General features: G+C 44.1%; 1 protein-coding gene across 1 annotated transcript in view; it reads right to left on the bottom strand.

Annotated features, from left to right (window-relative positions):
* The window catches only part of ZZEF1 (zinc finger ZZ-type and EF-hand domain containing 1), a 135,343-nt gene that overhangs the window by 3,254 nt on the left and 107,945 nt on the right, over positions 1-24,144 (bottom strand). The window contains exons 43-54 of the mRNA XM_055132070.1: positions 21,130-21,326; positions 19,153-19,272; positions 15,144-15,335; positions 13,234-13,334; positions 10,259-10,394; positions 9,796-10,155; positions 8,685-8,828; positions 7,184-7,352; positions 5,968-6,066; positions 5,385-5,550; positions 1,241-1,394; positions 694-765 (exon numbers count right to left, since the gene is read on the bottom strand). Of these exons, the coding sequence (XP_054988045.1) occupies positions 694-765; positions 1,241-1,394; positions 5,385-5,550; positions 5,968-6,066; positions 7,184-7,352; positions 8,685-8,828; positions 9,796-10,155; positions 10,259-10,394; positions 13,234-13,334; positions 15,144-15,335; positions 19,153-19,272; positions 21,130-21,326 (1,910 nt within the window). The remainder of the gene's footprint in view (positions 1-693; positions 766-1,240; positions 1,395-5,384; positions 5,551-5,967; positions 6,067-7,183; positions 7,353-8,684; positions 8,829-9,795; positions 10,156-10,258; positions 10,395-13,233; positions 13,335-15,143; positions 15,336-19,152; positions 19,273-21,129; positions 21,327-24,144) is intronic.

Here is a 24,144-nt window from a genome sequence, read left to right as displayed (position 1 = left end):
CTCTGTCCTATGGACTGGTTATTTCTTAAAATTGGTAAATGTTTACAATTTTTCTTTCTTAATATCTAATATGATTCCCAAATTTACAACCAAATATAATTTGTAAGTATATGTGTATGTAAAACTGTATACATAGTACACAGTAATTTAAAAGCTGAGCAGCAGAGACAGCTCAATGGACTGAAATGCACTTTATTTGCTATATCCCCAAGTACTACTTGAAGCACCATACCCGCCCTCCACGAACTGGGCCAGGATAGACCCCCAAATACTCCTAGGTGTGACCCCAAAACCAAAAAATAGAAAATGAAAAAAAGCTTTAAGAACGTAAAGAACAGAGTTCCTTAGACTAAGCAGCTGTCAAGAGTTTTCCTACCAGGGAAGCAAACTACATCCAGAAATATCTGAAATCTAATCCACGGAAATGTCAGGGATCTGCCCAACAGTAAATTTAAGGATTCGGTTGTTTTGGTTTTAAAAGTACAAATTCTTGCTCGCACCCTCTGACCCTGCACTGACTGTGAACAACACTGACAGACGGGGCTGAGCGCCTCTTGTGCACGAGGGAAAGACTGAACTGGCACGAAGCTTGGCTAAGCCCATCTGTGCCCATGCCTCAGGCACAGAGGTTGGCTGTCCTGCCACAGGGAGGTGGCACTTAGCTGAGAGGGCAGAGCTGTGGGGATGGAATACCTGTGCGGCGCAGCGGAGAAGGTGGTCATCGGTGGTTAAGGCCAGCAGGTAGTCCTGCAGCAAGCCAAGCTCCTGCAGAGAGAGCAAAGCTCAGATTTAACCCACCCAATCCCCCCATGAGCCTGGACCAGGGGTTTCACAGGGGGACCTGAGGGACGGGTTCCAGGGTGCTCTGGCTAGGCAGGGACCCCTCTGTGGGTGTTTCCTTGTGTTTAAAGTGTGGGGATGAGCTAAAGAATGTTGAAAGGCCCCTTTCATCTCAATTCAATAAGCCCATTGTGCTCAGAGGAGGAAGAATACATGCGGTTTCTTTTCCACAACTCTCTGCTGTCCAGGCCAGCCCTTCTTTGGTGTTGGGCCTGACAAAACAAGGTGGGCTGCTGAGCCCAGGGCTTTCAGGGCTGGGGAGGGGGGTGTCCAGACCTGCTGTGAATGGAATATCCCTGGAAAGGAGATGGGGCTGAGGTACGAGTTCCTCCCTCTCATTCTGGGCACCTCCTGGAGGTGCTGCATCCCCAGAAGTCTGGGTGCACAGCAGGGCCCTCACCTGTGCGCGGTTCTCAGTGACGAAGAAGAGCTCAGTGAGGGCGCGGTGCAGGGGGAGGAGGATGCGACGCTGCGTCACGTCCTCCATCACGCTGTACTCCATGTTGGTGAAGAGCTGCCACAGGGGCTTTAACAGCGCAAGGTCGCAGAGGTCACTGTGGGAGGAGGTCATGTTTACAGAAAGGACAGGTGGCTGGCAAACTCACCTCGCTCTCCACCACTCCCAGTGAAGTCACCGCTCTGAGCCTGCCCCACTTCCCCTAAACAGCCACAAATAGTCATCCCCAGCAAATAAGGAATGGGGGCAGAACCTACAACACAAACCAGACCTAATGCACTCAGGGGTCTCGAGCTGCAAAGCCGACCAAGGAACTCTCTCAAGATAGACATTAGGTGGGAAAGTGTAAGATACAGAACTGCCTTTATAGGGTCACAAGAGGTATGGAAATGGCCAAGGATTGTGGCTGACCCCAAGGGCTACTCCTGACTTTGTGCTCAGGAGTCATTCCTGGCATTGCCTAGGGGACCATATGTAGTGCTAAGTATCAAACAGTGGTCGGGTATGAGCAAGACAAGTGCCTTTTTTTTTTTTTAAAGTAACAGGTTATAGTAAATTACAACCTGTAACTTAAAATATTAACACCACTCTTACTAGCATATTAAAAATATGGAAAAAAGTAGAACTGTAAGAGCAGTGAGGGTGTCCACCAGGAGGGCAGGGATAGAAGGTGGAGCAAGGGTGAAATAGGACAGAACCACCAAAGCCGCCCAAGAACGAGACAGTTATTTCTGCAGTCTCCACTTCCAGTTACACTTCACAGGTGGCCCTGGCTTGTGCAAAAGGGCCAAACAGTTTCGAAGGCTTGAGAGGAAGAACTAAGGCTCATTATTTGTAGATAATATATGTGCTGGATAATTTACATGTACAATCTTAGAAGAAATGGTAGTATACAAAAATAAACTGAATACTAGCAAAACGAAAATGAAATATGTATTTATTCACTTATTTCTGTAAATCCTCTACATAAGAAACCACAAAGGCAGAGCTAGCTTGGCCCCCTACAGGCACTCGGCCTTGTGTTGGCTCCCAGCACTGTGCAGCACTGGGACCTCCAGAGGTCACACAGGTGCATGTGATCTCAGCGTGCACTGTAGGAAGTTGGCAAGCAATGCAATTAACTGCGCATCCACAAACACTGCAGAAGCAGCAGTGGTGACAATAGGGAGGGAATAAGAAAAAAACAACGTATGAAACATAACTAGGTGGCTGGGGTAGCAGTTTAAAGGGCTGGAACACAGAACTTGCACCAAGGAGGCAGCCTGAGTTTTATTTTCTGGTACCACATGGTTCCCTAAGCACAACTGGATATGGCCCTGGTAACCCCTGAGCACTGCTGGGTGTGGCCTGGGGTTGCCCCATCACTGCTGGGGCCCTAGAAGAACCATAAGCCAGGTCAAACACAGCAAGTCTGAGCACTGGTCTGGAGCCCCTTACACATGCAAAAGTAACTAACTTAAACAATGGCCGTGGATTAGAAGACTCAATATTTTAAATACATTATTCTTTCCAACTGACTTAAAGAGCCTATCAAAGTCCCATCAGATAAGTGTGTATGTGAAAATAATTTATCAGAAGGAAGAAAAGGATGTTCTCTTGCCACTTCTGTTGAACATATACAAAGATGTGAAGTTAACCCATGAAACTCCATTATATTGTAAACCAATGGTAAATCAATCAAAAAAAAAAAGCAAACAAAACATAACGTTGTAAGTTGTACTCAGAGCTATTATGCAAAAGAAGAAATAAAAGACATTATACCTGGAAAGGAAGAACTATCCTACTTGAGATTGAATCAAATTATATATATAAAACCCTAGAGACCACTCCAAAACTGTTAGAATAAACCAATTTGGTGAAGTTGCAGGCTACAAAATCAATATAGAAGAACCAACTGCATTTCTATTTATTAACAATAAACTATGGCAAGGAGAAATTAAGGGAAAACCTTTGAAATGGATTTAAAAAACAAACAATGGGGGCTGGAGCGATAGCACAGTGGGTAAGGCGTTTGCCTTGCACGCGGCCAAGCTGGGTTCGATTCCCAGCATCCCATATGGTCCCCTGAGCACTGTCAGGAGTGATTCCTGAGTGCAGAGCCAGGAGCAATCTGAGCATTGCTAGGTGTGACCCAAAAAGGAAATAAAAAAAAAGAAAACAAACAAACAATGGAATGAAAAATGCTTAGACATTTAATCAGGAGGTGAAATTCTGTACATTGAAAGCTAAATAAAATAAAGATGAAGGGGTTGGAGAAATAGCACAATGGAATGGGCAGGGGACATGCCTTGGCATGTGGCTGACCTGGTCCCTGGCACCCCATAAGGTCTCCTGAATACTACCAGGAGTGAACCCTGAGCATAGAGCCAGGGATAAGCCTCAGCACTTCCAGGTGTGGACCAAAAACCAATAAAATGAGGACTGAGGCAATAGTACAGATAGTGGTTAAGGTACATGACTTGCATGCAGCTGATCCCAGTTTGACCTCCATAGCTGCCCAACTTGGGTGCAACTCAGAATGTCCTACTGGCCAAGAATGTCCAGGAGGGGCTCATGAGCACTGCTTGCAGAGCGTCTCCCCAAACACAAAGATGAAAGAAACTGAAGACACAAAGAAATGAAAAAAATATGCTATGTTATGGACTGAAGAATTAGTATTGTCAAACCATTAACAATACTATAAGTAGAATACATGAAAATACATATATTGTATTCTAAGTTCACTTATTGATAAAATTCATACTTGATCCATTATTACTTTAATTAACACATGTGGTGACAGGAATCAAATTCAGGGACTCACATATGCTGGGCATACACTCTTCTACTTAAATTACACCATTCTAGAAAAGGTGGTATTTTATTCTATTTTTTAAAATCTGAAGTGGGAGACAAATTCAGAGTTTAATCCTAGTTCTGTGCTCAAGGATCATTCCTGGTGGTGCTTGGGGGACCATATGAAATGCCAGGGATTGAACTGGGGATAGCCACACATGAGGCAAGTACCTTAGCCCCTATCCTCTCTCCAGTCTGGTCTTTTACTTGTTTATTAATTTGTTTTATAGGGACTATACCCAGTGGTTCTCAGTGGCCAGCAAGGTCATAACCTGGAGGTATTCTGGGGGCCATACAGTGCCAGGAATGAAACCCAGGGCCCCGCACATAACAGGCATGTGTTCCACACCTTTGAGCCACATTTCCAGCTCCTACGGGCACCACTTTTAAGTGGAGATGCAAGTGAGAAGAAAGTAATCTTGACCCCTATATTCCAAATCATGAATTAATATTCTACATGAATTTGAGATCTAAATGTGGGGAAAATAAACAACCAAAAAACCCAACAAACTTCTAGACCAATGGCCTTCAACCACCAGTCCACAGACTGGTGTGCGTCAGCTGGTGCAGAAGGTTGGCAGCCACTGGTCTACCATCTTGGTTAGAACTCCCAGCCAGGGTCCAGTCTGCAGAGCAGGTGCTGGTTTGCAAGTGTAAAACAGTTGAAGAACACTGTTCTAGAAGGTAGCATAGGAAATAGCTTCATGATCCCAAGGCTGAGTGAGGCCAAAATTTCCCAATTCAGATAACAAAAGCATTAACCACTAAGGAAATGACTGATGATTTTAAGTAAGATCTAAAATTAGAAACATCCAAAAGATAGTGTGGGTACTCAAGTGTCTGCTTTGAAAGGTGAGACCCTTATTTTGTTTCTTGGTACTGCTGCAAGTTCCAAGTGCAATCTTGGCAGCCCTGTGGTCTGTGATCTGGTGCTCAAGTCACTTCCATGCGCGCTGCAGCCAGACATGTGTGAGGACCCAGCTACAGTGTGCCACACCCAGCAAGCACCCTAGCACCATGGTTCCCATGATAAACACTATAACCAGAATGTGTGCATACACCATAACTACAAAATACTCCCCAGGGAACACCACAGCTAAATGTGGAAGCACCATATCCAAACCTGTGTGTGCACCCTGGTCACTGTAACATCAACAGAGGGAAGGGGAGGATAAAATAAATAAAAAGGCAAGCCACTGAGAGGGAGGACATACCGGCAATGTAAACACCCCACACCCGGAAGGTAGCTTACCGGCGGTTACAGCATCGCACAATCCTCAGAAGAAGATGGATGGCTTTTAATCGCTGATGACCAGTCTGGCGACAGGCCACACCTACCATCCATTCCCAAATTTTGGACAATGGGAGATGCCGCACAACTTTCTTTTCTGACAACATTTTCTTCAAAATCTCGTATCCTGGTCAACCCACAGAAAACACAGATATTTCAAAACATGAACTATTCAAGTTTTAATAACTAGGATGAAATAATTGTGACTATTCAAATTTTGCCAGACATGATATTTCCTTTTGTCATTATAAATGCTTCTGTAAAAGCAACATCAGAACAGTATTTTCAGTTTTCTTTTTGCAAAGTGCAAATTCTAAAAGAACAACAATTGTTTAGGTTCTGAAAGACCATCTATTTTCTTTCTGGCCATTCAACATTAAATGAGTTAACCATAGTATCTTCAAGAGTGATAGATATATGTGAGGTTAGTGGGAGTCTAAATGAAAACTCTTCGATTTTAACAAAGATCAATGGAATAACAGCCCCCTAAACCAGAGTGTCCCTGGAAAGGAGATGATGGAGATAGAAAGGCCAGAGCACATACCTGTCTGGAATCGTCCCAGGTGTCCCGCGGTCACAGTGAATCTGTAGCCCCATTCAGTGTTGCTCATGTCAGAGGTGAAGCGGTAATAGAGAGTGTCTCCTGAGGCATACGGGACAGAAATAAGTCAGGGGTGGGAAAGAGACAGTACAGCAGGTAGGGCACATGCCTTGCATGTGGCTGACCTCCCTTGATCCCTAGCACTGTCAGGAGTGATCCCTGAGAGCAGAGGCAGGGATAAGCCTGAGCACTGCTGGGTGTAGCCTCAGTGCCCCCCCACCCCTCCCCCCCAAAAAAAGAGAAACAATTCAAGAGCCAGTGAGATAGAACAGAGAACAGGGGTTAAGGTACAAGGTCTTGCATGTGGTCCTCTGGTTCAATGCCCGGCACTACACAGAGTCCCCCAAGCTCTGCCAGGAGCAATCCCTGAGCATAAAAGTAAGCCCTAATCACTGCTGTTATGGTCCACCCCCCAGCCCTAAAACAAAAACGTCTACAAAACCATGGGCTGGAGAGAGAGCTCGATAGGCTGAACGCCTGTTTTGCATTCGGGAGCTCAGGTTTAATCCCTAGTACCATACGATCCCCTGAGGAACACTAGGAGCAACCCCAGAGCACCAAAATGGGAGTAGTCCCTAAGTACTACTGGGTGCAGCCTCCTCAGAACAAACAAAATGTCTAGAGAAGCCAGGCCAGGGATATGTCTCGGGTGGTAGGATGTGTAAAATCCTGAGTTCCACAGCTGACAATGCCCACCCCTACCCTGCCTCAGCACTGCCAGGATTGGCCACTGGTCCTTGAGCACCAAAGGGTATATTAAAAAAAGAAAAGAACGTCTATATAGCATGGGCTAGGGAAACAGTAGAGCAGATCTTGCATGTGGCTGATCTGGTTGTGATCTGCTAATCACCACCAAAAGTGATCCTAAAGGGCAGAGTCAGGAATAACCCTTAAGTACTGCTAGTATGACCCTTCCCCGCCAACCTAAATAAATAAATAAAATAATTCTAAAAGAAAATAAAAAAATTAGGGGCTAGAGAGAGCATACAGTGGGTAAAGTGTTTGCCTTACATGTGGCCTACACGGGTTCCCAGCATCCCATATGGTTCCCTGAACACTGTCAGGAGTAATTCCTGAGTGCAGTGCCAGGAATAACCCCTGAGCATCACTAGGTGTGGCCCAAAACTAAATAAATAACCAAGAAAGTATTTATTACTACCTGGAAGCTCAAAATCTTTCCATTTCTGCTGAGACCCACTGAAATTATGTCGATCCTGCTGAAAGTCACTGCTGCTCGACATGGCTAATTCATCACAGCCTTCCTCTGTATTGCACTGAGAATCAAATTTGATTGAGAGGTAGATTGCCCCAGGAATGTGAACTTTATCCTTGGGAGAAGAAGCAGAACACACACTTATGTCATTACTCAATCAATGGATATTTCCTGAGAATTTACACCAGGCGGGTGTGGAAATAATCAGATCAGGTTAGTTCAGTCCTGCTCACTAGGATTTCTCTGGCTAACTGGGGCCAGCAGACCAAGAGCAAACACAGCAGAAGGACACCTGTGCACGCCAAGTTATGGCAGGGTGGGAGTCACTTGGAGAAGGGGAAGGCAGAAAAAAGTCCCAGTGAGGTGGTGCTCAGGCTGTAGTGAAGAATGAAGAGACGGGGAGCCCCTCAGGAAGAGGCTGAGGCTGGTGATAGGCGTGGGGAGAAGGTGATGGAGTACACGGAGGTCACTTCAGGCAGTTAGGACAGCACTGAAGTCTGACATGCACAGCAGGTATCAAGGAGCTGGATGTATTTGAAGCAAAGGGAGTACATGTGTGTACATGTCCTTGGTGGGTGATGACAGGGCTGACATATATATGAGCCTGGAGAGGCTGGCAGGGACAGATGGTGGAGGTCTATGTGCTCAAATGAGGAGTTGAGACTTTGTCTAGATGGTGGGTGAGTCAGGGCGAGGATGTGAGCAGAAGGAAACTTGTGAGACCTGCGCTGTGCAAGGACAGCTGGCATGGAGCAGGCACAGGCAGGGGACTAGGGGCAGCTGTGGGAACCAGAGGTGGGAGGAGAGTCTGGTGGTGGAAGTAAAGGTGGGGTCTTTAGGGAAGACCGGGAATACATCTGGTTACTAGATTTATCTATGACAGAGTGAGGGCAGAGGCGACAGCCCAGAAATGAGGGAAAAGCACGGAGGTTTGTATTTCTGTAATACAAAATCTCAGCTGAGAAACAACCAAGTTCCAAATTAGTTTCTCTGTCATCCACCGTAAGTGTTGGTGCTATCTACGCAGAAGCTCCTGCTTCATCTAAGCTTCTACCTTTGTTGCCTAGGTACAGAAAGGAAGGAGGGAAGAGATAAGGTTTTTCAGTTCTGGGTATAAACAAAGGGGCCAGGGACTCCAAGGCACGGCAAAGTAGTCAGGAGGTGGCTTAAGAGGGATGAACCCCAACCCCTGCAGGAAGCCAGCTGCAGGGAGAGCCAGCTCCCCGGCCCCACCCCCCGCCCCCAGCCCCGAGCCTTGGGAGCCCGTTTCTACTTATCGGAATAGGGATGGCCAAAAGAGAGAAGACCTGGTTGTGAAAAACCCCTGGCTTCAGGGAAGCTGGCTATAGCCTTCCCCAGAAGCAACTTTGCCCCAGGACTGTCAGAGTGGGAAAGTATGTCAATTGCTGAGCTTCTTCCTCCCTAGCACCCTGAGCCTGGATTGTACCTCAAAGTTGGTATTGTTGTTGTATGGATGTTTGGATTCCCGCACTTGCACCTCCATTCCTGGCTCCTCCATGAACTGGCAGGCAGCCAGAGCCATGGTGCCCAGCATGCTCTCCTGGCAGCCCCGGAGCACCTTCTGCAGGATCTGGTAAGACACAAGGAGGAAACGTCAGGGTCAGCCAAGGCGTGTATGTGTGTGTGTGTGTGTGTGTGGTGGGGGCAGTGGGGGAAGGGGATCTTCAGATTTACCCATTCAGGAAAAAGGGAGAGTCTACTTCAACTCAAGGGCCACCCACAGGGCTGGCACCATTTTGGATCCTGACTCCACCCCATCTCTCATGGAAGGGGCCAAGCTATGGGCCTTGCTTTTGGAAAAACACTATTTCAAAAGGGAAGCAGCAATCAACTATTAGGGCTACGAGTCCATTCCCGATAGCGCCCGAGAGGGTCTGGTCCCTTCAGAGTTCTGAGTCTAGCAGGGCCCTGGATATACAGATTAACAATTATAGCACTATGGGATAAATGACCAGGTGGGTATGGAGCAGAATTAGGAGCTCCAGGGGGGGAAAGAATGGGAGAAGGACATGTTCAATAGATGAACGGGGAAAAATCGTTCCCTTTTGCCACTTCAAATGAGAACTCAGGCTACAGCAATTTTCCAACAAATTCAAGTGGCCCTGAGGCTATGAAAGGGCAGAGGGGCTTAGAAGTTGGTGGTAGGTAAGGTAAGGATTAGAGGGCAAAGACACTTACTAATGAATCCTCATCCACTACAGCCTTCGTGGAAAAGAGCGAAAGGATGTGAGGGGGAGATAGTGTGTGTGGGTGGCAAGTGGATAGGAATATAGAAAGTAGTAAAAGTGAGTCAAGATTTCTGCATTTAAGGGTACAACTCTGCCATAGAGAACTTAGCTTGATTTTTCCTGGAGAAAAACCTCTCAGGTTTTATGTAACACTGATGTGCCAGAGGAGAAGACATTCTAGAAACTAATCTGGTCCCCTGGCCTTTCCATTAAGTGACACTCTATGCCAGAGGAAGCCTGCTCAAACAAGAGGGCTGGCAGGAGAAGAAAAGAAAGGAGCATGACTGTTCAGCGAGGCCTGTTAATTACCTTCTCCCACTGTTGCTTCTCTTCCAGCTGCATGAACATATCCAAGATATATGTCATATGTGCAGGGCCGCTGAGCTCCAGGATTTCCTCGCTCACCGGAATGTTACTGGGCCATTCAGCGAGCAAGGAAGCCAGCACGTGGCGGGCATATAGGACGGCTGTGGCATCATTCACGCGGAAAAGGTAGTCCCGGACAGCCCTCTTGGTCTTGCAGTTAAGCTCCTTGTGCAGGAGGGCGGCACTCTTGCTCCGCCGCTGCTTGGCATAGCTCTTCTGAAGCTCGCTCTCTGTGCAGGAGATCAGTTTCTGGGTCACTGGGTTGGATTCAGGAGTAGCCTGGGTGCAGCATACAGGCCGGGACTGTAAAGGCAAAGACCACCGTTACAGAGGCCTGGCCTTCTTACAGGGGGGTGGGTGGAGGTGAGTGCTGAGGGCAGATACTGTTTCCAACATGGGAACCTACCAGGCATGGCAAGATAATCATGTCTGTATCCACAGCTTTGGCATTTTGCTCCTCTAATCTCAAGCTCCTCCTAGGCTGCCACTTCTGAGCCAGGGTCCGTATCTTTTCATCTGTGGCAAGTTCATCTCCATCAAACCTGAAGAAAATGAAGATGTAGTTTATATTCATAATGGAATACTAAGTAGCTGAAAGGAATGATGAGACCATGCAATCTGCTGCAACATGGATGGAACTGGAAGACATCATGTTAAATGAAGCCAGAAGAAGGACAAACGCAGGATGCTATCACTTATATGTGACACTTAGAGTAGCTGGATGAAGAAATGCAATGTTTTAAAGAGGGGATGCACAGATCACACTGGGCCCCAGAGTATACAGGAAAGAAAGAAATAAGGTAAAGGGGAAGGGGACAAGAGAAAGATAAGAAACAACGGGAAAGGCAGTGGTCAAGGGGATTCATGTACATGAGTGGTGTGAGGGAATAATAGCGCTAAATATCCAAGCCACAGAGTCAATGACACTGAAATCGTGAGACCCAAACTTTAATAATAAGATTTAAAAGATGTCTCTCAATGGCATCTTTTAAATGGCAGGCTAGGGCCGAAGGGCTGGGGGTAGGAGAAGGGAATCTGGGAACACTGCTGGAGGGACGTTGACACTGGTGGCAGGATTGGTGATGGAACACTGTACGTCAAAAACTCAACTATAATAACTATAAGATAACTCTGTAAATTGAGATGCTTTAATAAAATTTTGAAACCAGAAAAATAAAGAGCATAAAATTGGGAGTACAAGTTATAGAAAGACAAAGCTTTGCTTGCAATGAAACATGACAGAGATGTTGACCAGAGTTGTATTCCTGCTATTTTGGAAATACACTGTGACTTTCCATATTCTATAAACTACACTGACTGTGTTCATTTACTCATGCACACTGATGTGCCCTTGTTGTAGGGAATGCAAAATGTCTCTCAAGATCCATTCTCCTGCCTTTTAGAAACGAAGTTCCCTGAAGTTTCAGTAAGATCCATAATGGTCCAGCAAGAGGGCCAATTCTCTTGCAGCTACAGACAGGAATGCAACTAGATGCTTGCCAAAAGGAATCGATAATGAGTGCCTCCAACAGCTGGATGAAGGATGTTTTCCTTCAGTGGCTTAAACACATCTGGCAATAGTTCAAATCCCTGGACATAGATACGGCCATACCATCCTCACTGACCCTGATCTTCTCATATCCTTAGTGTCCTACATGTGCCAGGCATGATCTTGGTAGCTCTTGGTGGCAATTTTTGGCCATTTTGTAGCGGTGCACCACACAAAAAAGGTGCAACCCCCAGAAGGATCACCACCAAAATATGTGCAAACTCCAGTCAGGAAGTGTGGCCAACGGTGAGTGTTGTAATGATCAAGCCCTGATGAGCATCATAGCCATAACTCATGTGCCCCAACCAAGAGTGTGACCCTGGTGAACAGGTGTAAAAGCACCACAACAAGAGAAGTGCAAACCCTAGTGAGCATCAGAGTCGAGTGTGCCAACATCACAACCTGACACGCAACTCCCCAGGGAGCACAATAAAAATATGCAGGCACCATAGCCAGGCAGGCACGCGTGCACCAATGACAACAAACTGTGGCAGGGAGAAGGGAGGGAAATTTTTTAAAAAGTGTTAATTTAAAAAAAAAATATTTTTTCTAAAATTTTTAAAGCACTTTAATTAAAAAAATAAAGCATTTTGATTTGCCAAGTTATTCATAGTTTTTTTTTTTTTAATTTAATCACCATGAGATACACAGTTACAAAGCCGTTCATGGTTGGGTTTCAGTCATACAATGTTCCAACATCCATCCCTCCACCAGTGTACATTTCCTACCACCAACGTCCCCAGTTTCCTTGCGGCCACCCCACCTGGCACCCAGCCTATCTGTATGGTAGGCACTAAAAAGTGTTAATTTTTAAGGGTGTTTGTTTCGTTTTCTCTACATCCCTCTTTGCTCTGGACTGAAACATAGAGGAGGTATGGATAAGCCAGTTTTAATTACATGGATAAAAACACTGTTCATGGAGGGAGCTGTCCACCCACCCTAGACCACTACCTACCTCTGGACAGTCAAGTGAGGGAAAAAAAAATCTTCCTTGATTCCTGACAATGCTAAGTTCCTTATAGTAGTTTAGATTGCCCTAGCAGATGGAACTCAGCTTTTTCTCTTGAAGAATTGAGGAAACACATCAGAAATACACATGAAAAAACAAATTTTGAGACTGATAGAATAAAACATCAACATTAGGATATGGGGGTGGCGAAGGAAGAGAAGATTAGGTGGCAGTTAAAAGTGCATACAAAGCAAAGAGCTAGGTCAAGGGCTGGAGCAACAGTACAGCAGGTAGGGGATTTGCCTTGTGTGTGGCTGAGCCAGGTTCAATTCCTGGCATCCTATGTGGTCCCCCAAATACCTACAGAAGAAATTCCTGAGTGCAGAGTCAGGAGTAATCCCTGAGCATTGCCATGAGTGGCTTAAAAACCGTAAGAAGGGGCTGGAGCAATAGCACAGTGGATAGGGCGTTAGCCTTGCACGCAGCCGACCCGGGTTCCATTCCCAGCATCCCATATTGTCCCCTGAGCACTGCCAGGGGTAATTCTTGAGTGCAGAGCCAGGAGTAACCCCTGTGCATCGCCGGGTATAACCCAAAAAGGAAAAAAAAAAAAAGAAAAGAGAAGAAGAAGAAGAGAAAAAAGGATAAGAACTGGGCCCAAGAACTAACTTCAATTTTCCTGACCAAGAGAGAAATGGAATATTTGCAACCCAACTTGAAGAAAATCAATGCAATATAGCACAGTCAGCTTTTATGACCTTTATGAAGTACTAAAACCCAGTTCTGCATCTGCTCCTTCGCCCAACAGTACCCAGACCCAGTGACAAGAAGGTAAATTCCACCTTGCCCTCACCAAACTTCTGCTGCTTCTAATGGTTCTTACCTCTTCTGAACCTCCAGAAAGAAAGAATCGGTCTTTTTCATTTGCAGTTCATATATGGCCCGAAGAATGTGAAGAGGGGCATTGAGGGCATCATGAGCCATCTGAAGGCCAAGAGAAGGAAGTAGTGAGTTTAAACATTGATAATTTGAACACATTGATAATCTGAACTTAAAAGTGTACATTCATTTGCTAAAGTTACCAGAGGTTATAATTAATTTTATAAATATAAAATTTAAAGAAAGCTATACTTTAAAAAAAAAACCAGTACAGTGGGGAGAATGCTTGCCCTTAGAAGGACAACCTGGCATCCCCTATAGTACCCCCAAGCACTACCAGAAGTAATTCTTGGGTGCAGAGCCAGGAGTAATCTCTGAGCATCACTGAGTGAAGTTCCAACTGTGTCCCCACCTGTTCTCCCCCAAACCACAGAAAATATTAAGTCCTAAAAAAAGAATTGCAAAATGGATAGCACCATAATAAGTTCAAAGAAAAACATAAAAAGAAAAAGCCAACAAAACACAATGCTGAGTATGTAACACCTACAGTATTGACTATTAACTTCTCTTTAGCAATCTTACACTCAAATTTGACAAGTAGCACATAGATCTAAGTACTGTGTTTCTTTCAATTTTTTAAAAAAGAGTACTTGTAGTGGGGCAGAGAGGTAATACATGGGTTAAGGTGCTTGCAATCCCAGCAGAACTGGGTGTGACCCAAACCTCCCTCCACCCCCCTCCCCATCCCCTAAATGGGAACAAACTTACAAAAAAATAGTCCGTGCTGATCAAAGATATGGTTCACAGTTAAGCACCTAGCATGCATTCAAGAAACCTGAGTTTGATCCCAGCACCACAAAAAACAATGACTCAGAAATTGCTTTTTCTAGCACCAACTCATATTCCATTTATTCTTCATACCTTTTTTTTTTTTTTTTTTTTGCTTTTTGGGTCACACCCAGCGATGCTCAGGGGTTATTCCTGGCTTTGCACTCAGGAATTGCTCCTGGCAGTGCTTGGGGGACCATATGGGATGCCGGGGATCGAATCCGGGTCGGCCGCGTGCAAGGCAAACGCCCTACCCGCTGTGCTATCGCTCCGGTCCCCAACAGATAGAATCTTTTTAAGTTCAAGTCCTTCGGGGGCTGGAACCATAGCACAGCGGGTAGGGTGTTTGCCTTGCATGCAGCCGACCCGGGTTGATTCCCAGAATTCCATATGGTCCCCTGAGCACCGCTAGGGGTAATTCCTGAGTGCAGAGCAAGAAATAACCCCTGTGCATCACAAGGTGTGACCCAAAAATAAAAAAATAGCAAAAAAAAAAAAGTTCAAGTCCTGGCCTGTTTCTCATTCCAAGGAAGATGAACTGTGTGGAAAAAGTGAGAGTATGTCTAAGCAATTATGAGAGGAGATATCTCCTGATCATTTGGGAAGAATATGGGTGGACCTGGAAATCAGATGCAATTTTTTATGAGTGTTTGAATATGTATCTGATTATTAAAAAGATCTAATGTTATTAGCGGCCGGGGAAATACTACAGCAGAAGGGTGCTTGCTTTGCACATGGCTCACTGGGGTTCAATCCTCAGCACTCCACATGGTCCCCTGAGCCCTACCAAGGTGATCCTGAGCTCTGAGCCAGGAGTAAGTCCTAAGCACAGATGGGAGTGGGCCCCAAAAAACAAAGATCTAAAGCTTTTGGGTTCACTGATGCCCTCCAAAACATTAAGAACTATGGCTATAGATTTTTCTAATCTTATGGATTAATTTGCCCACAGATTGAGTCTTTAGGAAGTGAATTCTCAGGACATCAAATTGAATCATTTTTATGTGGAGGCTAAAACCCAGTGCAAACCAAAGAGAATCTATTGCTTAGAGTCCCTTCAGTTATCCATACCATGAACCAAGAACATACCAAGAAACAGATCCTGGTAGGCTCATCCAGGTTTTCGAGTGGGTCCAGCTTTTTCGGCTCTGGCTCATTGGGGCTACTCACTGACCGCTCCACCTCCTCCTCTTGGTCCCCTCGCTCATCCACTTCCAGGTCTGCATGCTCTGCCAAATTGTTGATTTCTTTTTTTGAGGAATACAGCATGATTGACAAAATCTACACACAAAAGTAAGGAAGGAAGGTGAGAACATACATCTTTATCCCTGAACAGTAGAAAATATTTGACCTAATCGTCAGACTTCAGTAAAAGAATTAGTAGAGAAAAGCATGTTGAGTTATACTTGTAACATAGGAAACGCTACCTAAACCTATGAAGGACCTTTGTGTACTAACTTTGGCACTGACAGTGAAAACTGGTATTGTCATTTTATATAGCATTTGGCAAAATATAAAGAACTATGAAAATGTTCTTATGCAGAGGAGGCAGTAGATGATGAGAAGGGACCTATGACCATTGGTATGTTGGTGGTAGATATGGTGGAGTAACATAATACTTAAAGCACAGGCATTTACACTATTGTAAACCGTGTTGCCTCAATAAAAAGAATTTTTTTAATTGGGGCCAGAGTGATAGTACAACAGGTAGGGCATTTTTGCTTTGCAGACCCAGATTTAATCCCTAGCAAGCCAGATGGTCTCCCTGAGCACTGCCAGGGCTGATCTCTGATAGCACAGTCCTGCTCAGAGATAGGAGCAAGTCCTGAGCACCACCGGGTGTCGGACCAGCTCCCCCCTCCCAACTTTTTAAAAAGTAAATAAAATATTCACATCCAGGAGCCTGGGATATAATTCAGTGGTATGAACACTTGCTTATATATTTGTGAGGTCCTCAAATGTTTCCTAAGAATAAGAGTCCCATGTTGTCCATCTCAATCTCTGGCACCAGATGCTCTGAGACAATGGTGGCCCCTGAACAGCATCAGGCCTAAGCATCCCCAGGAGTGCTATGAAAATAGATGTTCAGAGTTGGGAATGGGTGCCCTCCCCGCTATTCTTCCGGGAGCCTGGCAGTAATGCCCACGAACTGCCTCTAGCACCATATAAGTTCATTAAAGGCCATGATTCAGAGACTCACAAATAAATCTTAGAAGAAAGCAAAAAGCTGTAGAGGTGTCTCTGGACCCTGTAGAGATGTCTTCTAATATTTTTAGAAGAAAAGATTTTCTTCTAAATTTTCTTCTAAATTTTTAAACATGCATCTAAAAATTTAACTCCAGATATATCACCCTATTAAAAATTTTAGAATTCCTGTAGTGACATCTTACTCTACACCGGTGATGCACCAAAAGTGGCACACCATATTTGATGAGATGTAGAGTATACGGCAACCTATCTCAATTAAAAAAAAAATTAGCACACAGGCCTAACCTATAACAACATACTAGTAATTTTTTTTTTTTTTTTTTGCTTTTTGGGTTACACCCAGTGATGCTCAAGGGTTATTCCTGGCTCTATGCTCAGGAATTACTCCTGGCAGTGCTTGGGGGACCATTTAGAATGCTAGGGATTGAACTCAGGTCAGCCATGTCCAAGGTAGACGCCCTCCCCAATGTACTATTGCTCCGGCCCAGTAATTTGTTATGTAAGGGCTTAGTGGCTCCACAGTGAGATACAACAATCTTCATATACTTTTCTCTAAGGAAACTTTTTTGGATCATTTTTAGCAGATTACTCATAACAGGCAATATAAAATAAATTATTTAGGTCTTGCTTTGGGGGCAGGCTTTAGAAGTGGTGGGAATATTCAAAATAATGGTGGTGGGAAAGTGTAATTGTGGTGGGATTGGTGTTGGAATACTGAATGTAATAAATTATTGTGAGCAACTTAGAAAAATTAAAATAAAATTAAAATATGTTCATACCCAGGTCAGGGATGGAACTCAGGATAAAGCAATGTTTCCCATGAACTAAGTGCTGAGTTCAATTCCCAAACAAAAGCAAACAAGAGCAACTACAACAATAACAAAAAAGTTCTATCTTTGACCCAGTTACTCATTCTTAGAAATACACAGACAGGGGCTGGAGAGATAGCACAACGGGTAGGACGTTTGCCTTGCATGCGGCCGACCGGGTTCAAATCCCAGCATCCCATATGGTCCCCTGAGCACAGCCAGGGGTAATTCCTGAGTGCAGAGCCAGGAGTAACCCCTGTGCATCGCCAGGTGTGACCCAAAAAGAAAAAAAAAAAAAAAAAAAAAAACCACAGACAACGTAAAAGAGAGAAAAAGTTATACTCATAGTCAATGAAGTAGTAATAACTACAAAAAAACCTAAAATCTACCTGTATCAGATGGGGTCATTAAAAATACAGAGATACCATAAAATATAATTAATCTGAATGCCTGCTTCATGGCATAATCTAAATCTATATATATGTGTATATATATAGGTTTATATATTTTATATATATAAAATTTATATATTATATATATAAAATATAGAGGGCAAAAAGTAGAAGGATATATATAAAATGGCAACTATGTCTAGGAAGTAAAATTTGTAAAATTTGCCGTTTTTATTTCCTGTTTGTTTTCAGGCCACAACCAGTGGTGCTCAGGGCTTATGCCTGGCTCTGTCCTCAGGGATCACGCCTACCAAGCAAAGGGAACTATATGGGGTGCTGGGGATCAAACCTGGGTCAGCTTCATGCAAGGCAAACACCCTACTCTGCTGTACTATCTGGGTCCTTCTGGGTGTTTTTTTTTTTTTTCTGAGAGACGTCATTTTAGCAGGAAGAGAGCTCAGAGGACTGATGTGAATGTCTAGCATGCAGACATATCAAGTATAATCCCCAGCACCACATGGCTTCCTGAGTACCACGTGGCTCTAGGCATTTCTGTGATGGTCCTGAAATCTCCCAGCACCACCATATCTGAGTAGCATTAAACTGCTAGAGTAATGAACTGACAGATCCACATGGCCACACTGAGTTTATTTATGGGAAAGGCCCCAAGCCTCCCCTTAGCACCGCTTTGAAGGAAGGGGGGGAGAGGTGGTGGTAAGAGAACTAGAGAGAGAAAACAGATGGCAGGGTGCTTGCCTTGCACATGGCAGGTTAGGGTTGATGCCTAACAACCCATATGGTTCCCTGAGCACCACCAGGAGTGATTCAGGAGTAAGTCAGAAGCACCCTGGGTATGGCCCAAAGGCAAAACCCAAAACAAACAAACCCCCAAAAGACACACTTTATTTCCAAAGAATAAAAGCTCAAATATTCTCTAGGTCATTCACTAATATGTTTTAGTCTATTTTCCTTAAACTTAACCAAATCCTCCAGTGGCAAATACAAGCCATTTCTAACTGAAGCCTCCCTCTGGCTGAAAATGGCTGGCTCACCACTTCTCCCATATAGCAGAAACATTTCCTGGACCTGCAGCTGGCACTTGGCACAGAAACTCCACAGGAAACCACAGTAATTCTACCAGGAGAAATCTAAAGCCTAGGGAAGCAGTAATAAAATAAGAATTATCAACAAAAAAGGCACATAAAATAAATGTAAGTGAGGATGAATTTAGAAAGTGATTTTAGCTCAAAGGAACTTTAATAAGAAATTATTCCAAAGCACACTTAACCATTACACAAAGGTCAACTATGTACTTGTTTCCATAAAATACTTCCCTTACAACGTCTTTATTATGTTATTAAGAGTTTTTGGACCTGGCTGTGCAAGGGCTTACTCCTTGCTCTGTGCTCGTTGGGGCTTGGTGGACCATATGGGGTGCCAGGGATTGAATTCAAGTCAGCTGCGTGCAAGGTAAGAGCTCTACTGGCTATACTATCCGCTCTGGCCCCCAATAGGCATCAAATTAATTTTCCCTGTCAGGGAAGACAGGTGTAATAATGATTCTAATTTCTGGAAGGCAAGGCAGATAAAGGACACAGCTTTAACAGCTGGAGAGGAGAATGCACATAGGAGGACAAGTGGACAATTGATTCCCCGGCAGAAGGGCTGCATCAGGCAGCAGTAGCTTACTTCAAGGTCCCGGAGGAGCCATGTTTTACTGAAGCCGGTTCCTTTGCTGCACTTTTTCACCAACAGCTTTAGCAAATCAGTCTGAAGTAAGGTGGCATGGGTCTCCTGAAAACCTTGAACCTGAAATCAGAAAAAGAAGAATTTGTCACTATCTCAGAATGAAGACTATATGGACCATTTGGGGAGAAGCGAGTCTTTCTCAGAGGCCAGCTTGAGTCAGCAGCCCAAGCTTAATTTCTAGTGAGAATTCAAAAGTTGACAGGAAGGATAAAACTCTGAACCTAACCTAGTCTAGGTCTACTCGGTTTTCCTGTAATTCTTTCACTCAATCAATTATTTCTGAATTACACTGTTTTACCTGCCTAATCCTATATTAAGGACTAAGTTTTGGCGTTACGAAAATGTGAGTGAAGTGACAGAAAACAAGCCATGCATGTGAGAGTCCTCGGATGTGATCCTAGCATCACATGTCCCTCTCATCCATTGCCTCAGCACCGCTGGATCCTGAAGCTGCTAGAAGAGACCTCCAAGCTCCCCAAGAACCGCCAGGAGTTCCCCACAAGCCCTCCAAAAACAGAACTGAGATCTGTTTTGCTTTTGGGGGCCCAAACCAGGCTGTGCTCAGGGGGGGTTGAACCTGGTGGGCTGCATGCAAGGTGAGTGCTTTACCCACTACACTCTCTCCAGCCCAGAAGAAGTAAAATTTTTGTCTCTCTCCAGCTCTCTGCCTTCTAAAGGGTCTCACTACTCCTCAGGTGCAAACCCAAGTCACTAGTCATAGCTGATCCAGAACTCAGGCTCTTGGTCTGCTTTTCTTGTCTCACCTCCCTCCTGAAGCACTATCCTGAAACTCACCACCAGCTTGTGTGGAGGAATGCTCTACTCAGTTTCCTAAAAACTCACTTCTTGTCTACCACCTCAGTTTTGACCTGAGAAAAGCTTTTTGGGGTCCATGCTGGTTTTGCTGGTAGGCTTTCTGTTGCCTTTCTTGCAATTTAGATGTTGAGCAAGATGGAGAGCAAGGACCTTTTTAAAAAAGTTCGTTATTCTTACTCAGTTCCATCTGGCTCAACAAATATTCACCAAACAAAGACAACGAAGATAGAAATGGTCTTTGCTCTTAGGGACTTATTTTTTTCTTTCTTACTATAACATAAATGACCAAACCAACTATAGATTGTGATAAACCCCATGATTTGTCCAGCAAAGAGCAGAGGTGTGGGCCAGAATTGAAAAGCCATCTAGTCCAGTCTCCCTGGGTGCCTGGGTCCCTCAATGTCTTCTCACCAGTGCCAAGAGAGTCATGGGACTTGCAAACTTTCCAGGGCAATCCTTCATTCTTTTTGTTAGGAACATCACCCCCATCCTTCCTACTCAACAGTGACCCTCAGGTAGAAGAATCATGTTTCCAGGAGACAGGATTCTCGACTCCATGCTAATCATGCCCTCTCTCCTCAGCTTGTCTGCCTCTGCCCCTGGACTTCCAGCCATGATTCAACGTTCCACTGGAGACCAGCTCCCCTAACTCTTTCCTCTGTCTTCCCCTATGAAGGGCCAGAAGGGAACTGTGATTCAGAGGGAGATGAGACACTGTTTAGTCCATTTTTCTTCTCATCTCCTACAGTTACGGCCCTTTACAGCAGTGGTTTTCAACTTTTGGTCTGTGGACTGGTGCTGGTCTACTGCAGTGGTTTTGACTGCCAGTCCATGGACTGATATACGGACAGTGCCAGCCCATAGGTGTAAAGAGGACAAGAACGCTGCATTAGAAGCAGCAGTACCTAATTCCATGAAATAACAGATAACTAGTTTTTGTGAATTTCGTTTCTTCCTTGAAGTTATCCTATGGGAGGCCCCAAGCATTTATAAAAATAATATCCCTTGGTTAACCATTCATCAAAACAAAAGTCTAATTAATTCCTGGCAGATATTTAGTCACAACCAAATTTACTAGCAAATGGAGATGCTCATCATTACCTTTAATATTTTATACAATCCTTTGAGGGCTAGGGACAGAACCCAAGTTGCTTCCACAGCCTCAGGGCAATGGCTGTCCATGCTGGTTTGTAGAAGGTGACTGGCAATGAAGGCAAAGTGCTGGGAGTATTGTCTCAGCTGGGCCTGAGAGTTTCTGCATTCCTGTCCTCCTTTCTGGACCAGTTGGTAGTCCTTCACTAAAAGGTGTTATCAGATATCCATAGTTAGTAAGGGAAAGGTACCAAAACTCCAGTTGATGCTTAGTAAATACTACTAAATATAAAATAAAAATATTCTTTTAAGAGTTAAAAAAAAAAAAAAGACTGAAGCCCAGTCATGGACCACTTTGTAACTGTTTATCTCATGGTGATTCAATAAAAAAAAATAAAAAAATATTCTTCCCTAGGAATTGTGCCTTTCTCGTATAAAAACTAAAGAACCCCAGGGGCTGGAGCGATAGTACAGTGGGTAGGGCATTTGCCTTGCATGTGGACTACCCGGGTTCAATTCCCAGGATCCCGTATGTTCCCCCGAGCACCGCCAGGAGTAATTCCTGAGTGGAGAGCCAGGAGTAACCCCTGAGCATTGCTGGGTTAGCGCAGTATTTATACGGCAGTGCGTGCAGAGTGACCCAAAAAGAAAAAAAAAAATAAACAAAGAACCCCAAACACAAATCTCTCCCTGGTTCCTACTTTATCCATTTATATTTAAAATCCTCACACAAGGAGACAAAGAGATAGTACAGCGGGTAGGGTATTTGCCTTGTACACAGCCAACCCGGGTTTGATCCCCAGCATCCCATATGGTCTCTCATGCACTACCAGAAGTAATTCGTGCAGAGCCAGGAGTAACCCCAGAGCATTGCTGGGTGTGGCACCAAAACAAAACAACAACAAGATCCACACAACAGCACAAAAATAATACTGGATAATTGGAGCCAGAGAGAGTACAAGGGTTAAGACACTTGCCTTCTTTCCCAACCCCCTTGAGCAGAGTCAGGAATGGCCCTGAGCACAGCCAAGTGTGGCCCAGGCTCCTGTCTCCCCAAATATAATAATACTGGTCATATATCCACTAAGTAATTGAGAGAGGTAATTAACAGTCCAATTACTGTGCACATGCAGACTATTTTTAGAGATGTTAAAGGAAGTTCTTAAACATAATACGCATGAAAAAAAATTCACTTACAAAACTAAGAGGAATCAGATTTTCTTTCCTATCTTAAACAACCAAAACAATGGAAAAACATGAAATGATTTGCAACACTGGGCAACAGGAAGTGCAGGAATATGATCCCTGAAGCAAAAGCCACCAACCACAGGGGGGGTCCTCAAATGGTGCCAATGATTTGGAGACAATGTGGTGGCTACAAGGCAGGGAGCAGAAATCCAAGCAGAGCCCAGGAGTTCTACTGGATGACAGAGACAGATTCAGGGAAGTCAAGAAAGAACTGAAGGGACAGATCATCACGGAGAGAATAGAGAGAATGCAGGAAACCTCTCTACAGAATGACAAGTCTTTCGCTGACTGTTGATCTGCCCAAGTATGGAGGGAACTATAAGGCAGAGTAATCTGGGGTTTTACACACAGAGGTAGGAATATTTTCCCACCAACAGATGTGAAAGTGGTGTTGAAGATGTAGAATAAAGGTGCTTGACTATCATGCAGCTGCAGGCAATGACACTGGTTCCAATCTTGCCACTAAATATGGTAAGGGATAAAACAAAAAAGCACACAGAACCTTTTTCAGACCAAACAAAACCATGAACACTAAACAAGGTGTAATAATCATAATAGAATAGAAATCATTCAAAATATGTTCTTTGACTATAGGGAATTAAATTTGAAACAAGTAACAGAAAGGTATCTTCAATATTTCTTCAAATATTTGTAAATCATTATTATTTTTTTGTTTTGTTTTGGGGCTATATCTGGTAACGTTCAGGGGTCTACATGGGATGACCAATATCAAACCTGGGTTGGCCACATGCAAGGCAAGCGCCTTACTCCTTGCACTATCTCTCCAGCCCCCAAATTTATAATCTAAATAATCCACTAAACAAAGATAACTTCACAAGGTAAATAGAAAATACTCAGATCCAAATGAAAATGATAATGTAACATATCAAAATTAATAATTAAGAGGAAATGATAAAGGTAAAAATTATTGAAATCAAGAGCTGATTCTTTGAAAAACAAAATTAATCAATCTCAATCCTTAGTACTGCAGAAAGAAAAAAAGAAGATAAATCTTTGTCTGGGTGTCTAGGAAACAAAAAAGTGAAGATATAGAATTACCCTAACCAGAAATGAGAGAAGGCAGCTGATATACCAAGCCAGAGTGAAAGTATTTATAAAACTAAACTTTGTGATACCTAAATTTGTTCCCTGAGTAAGTAAAGAGGTATAATATACTCATGGATCAAAAGACTCAGTATTGTCATTTTTCCCCAATCGGTCTATACACTCAGGACATTGCCAATTACAGATCCACAAGGCTTCCTTTTAGGTTCCCATTGGGGAGTGCTAGGGGCCACCAGGGTCAGACTTAATGGTACAGGGGCCACCTGAACCAGACCATGCAAGTGTTCAGTGCCTAAGCAGTGGCATAGATCAAAACTATCTTCAAGGCCTCCGTAGCTATCTTCCTGATTCTTTAACAGAAAAGGACAAGCTGACTCTACAATTTACACAGAAAGGCAAAAGAAGAATAATCAAAATAATTCTACAAAAGAATAACAAAGTTGGAGGACCTGGTTTCTTTTTTAAAATTTCTAGGCCACACCTGGCAGTGATCAAGGGTTACTCCTGGCTCTATGACAGATGTGGCACCTGGTGGTGCGTGGGGTACCGAAAGCATTGCTAGGGGATCAAACTTGAGCCTCCTGCATGCAAAGCATATGCTCAGCCCATTGAACTCTTTCCATTCCTGGAGACTTTGACTTCAAGGTAGCACAAATTATTGATAGGCAAGATGGTGTGGTATTCAAGTTAGGATACATACAGATAAATGAA

Source organism: Sorex araneus, chromosome 3 (assembly GCF_027595985.1).
Source record: "Sorex araneus isolate mSorAra2 chromosome 3, mSorAra2.pri, whole genome shotgun sequence".
Classification (NCBI taxonomy): Eukaryota; Metazoa; Chordata; class Mammalia; order Eulipotyphla; family Soricidae; genus Sorex; species Sorex araneus.
This window is presented reverse-complemented; position numbering and strand designations above follow the sequence as displayed.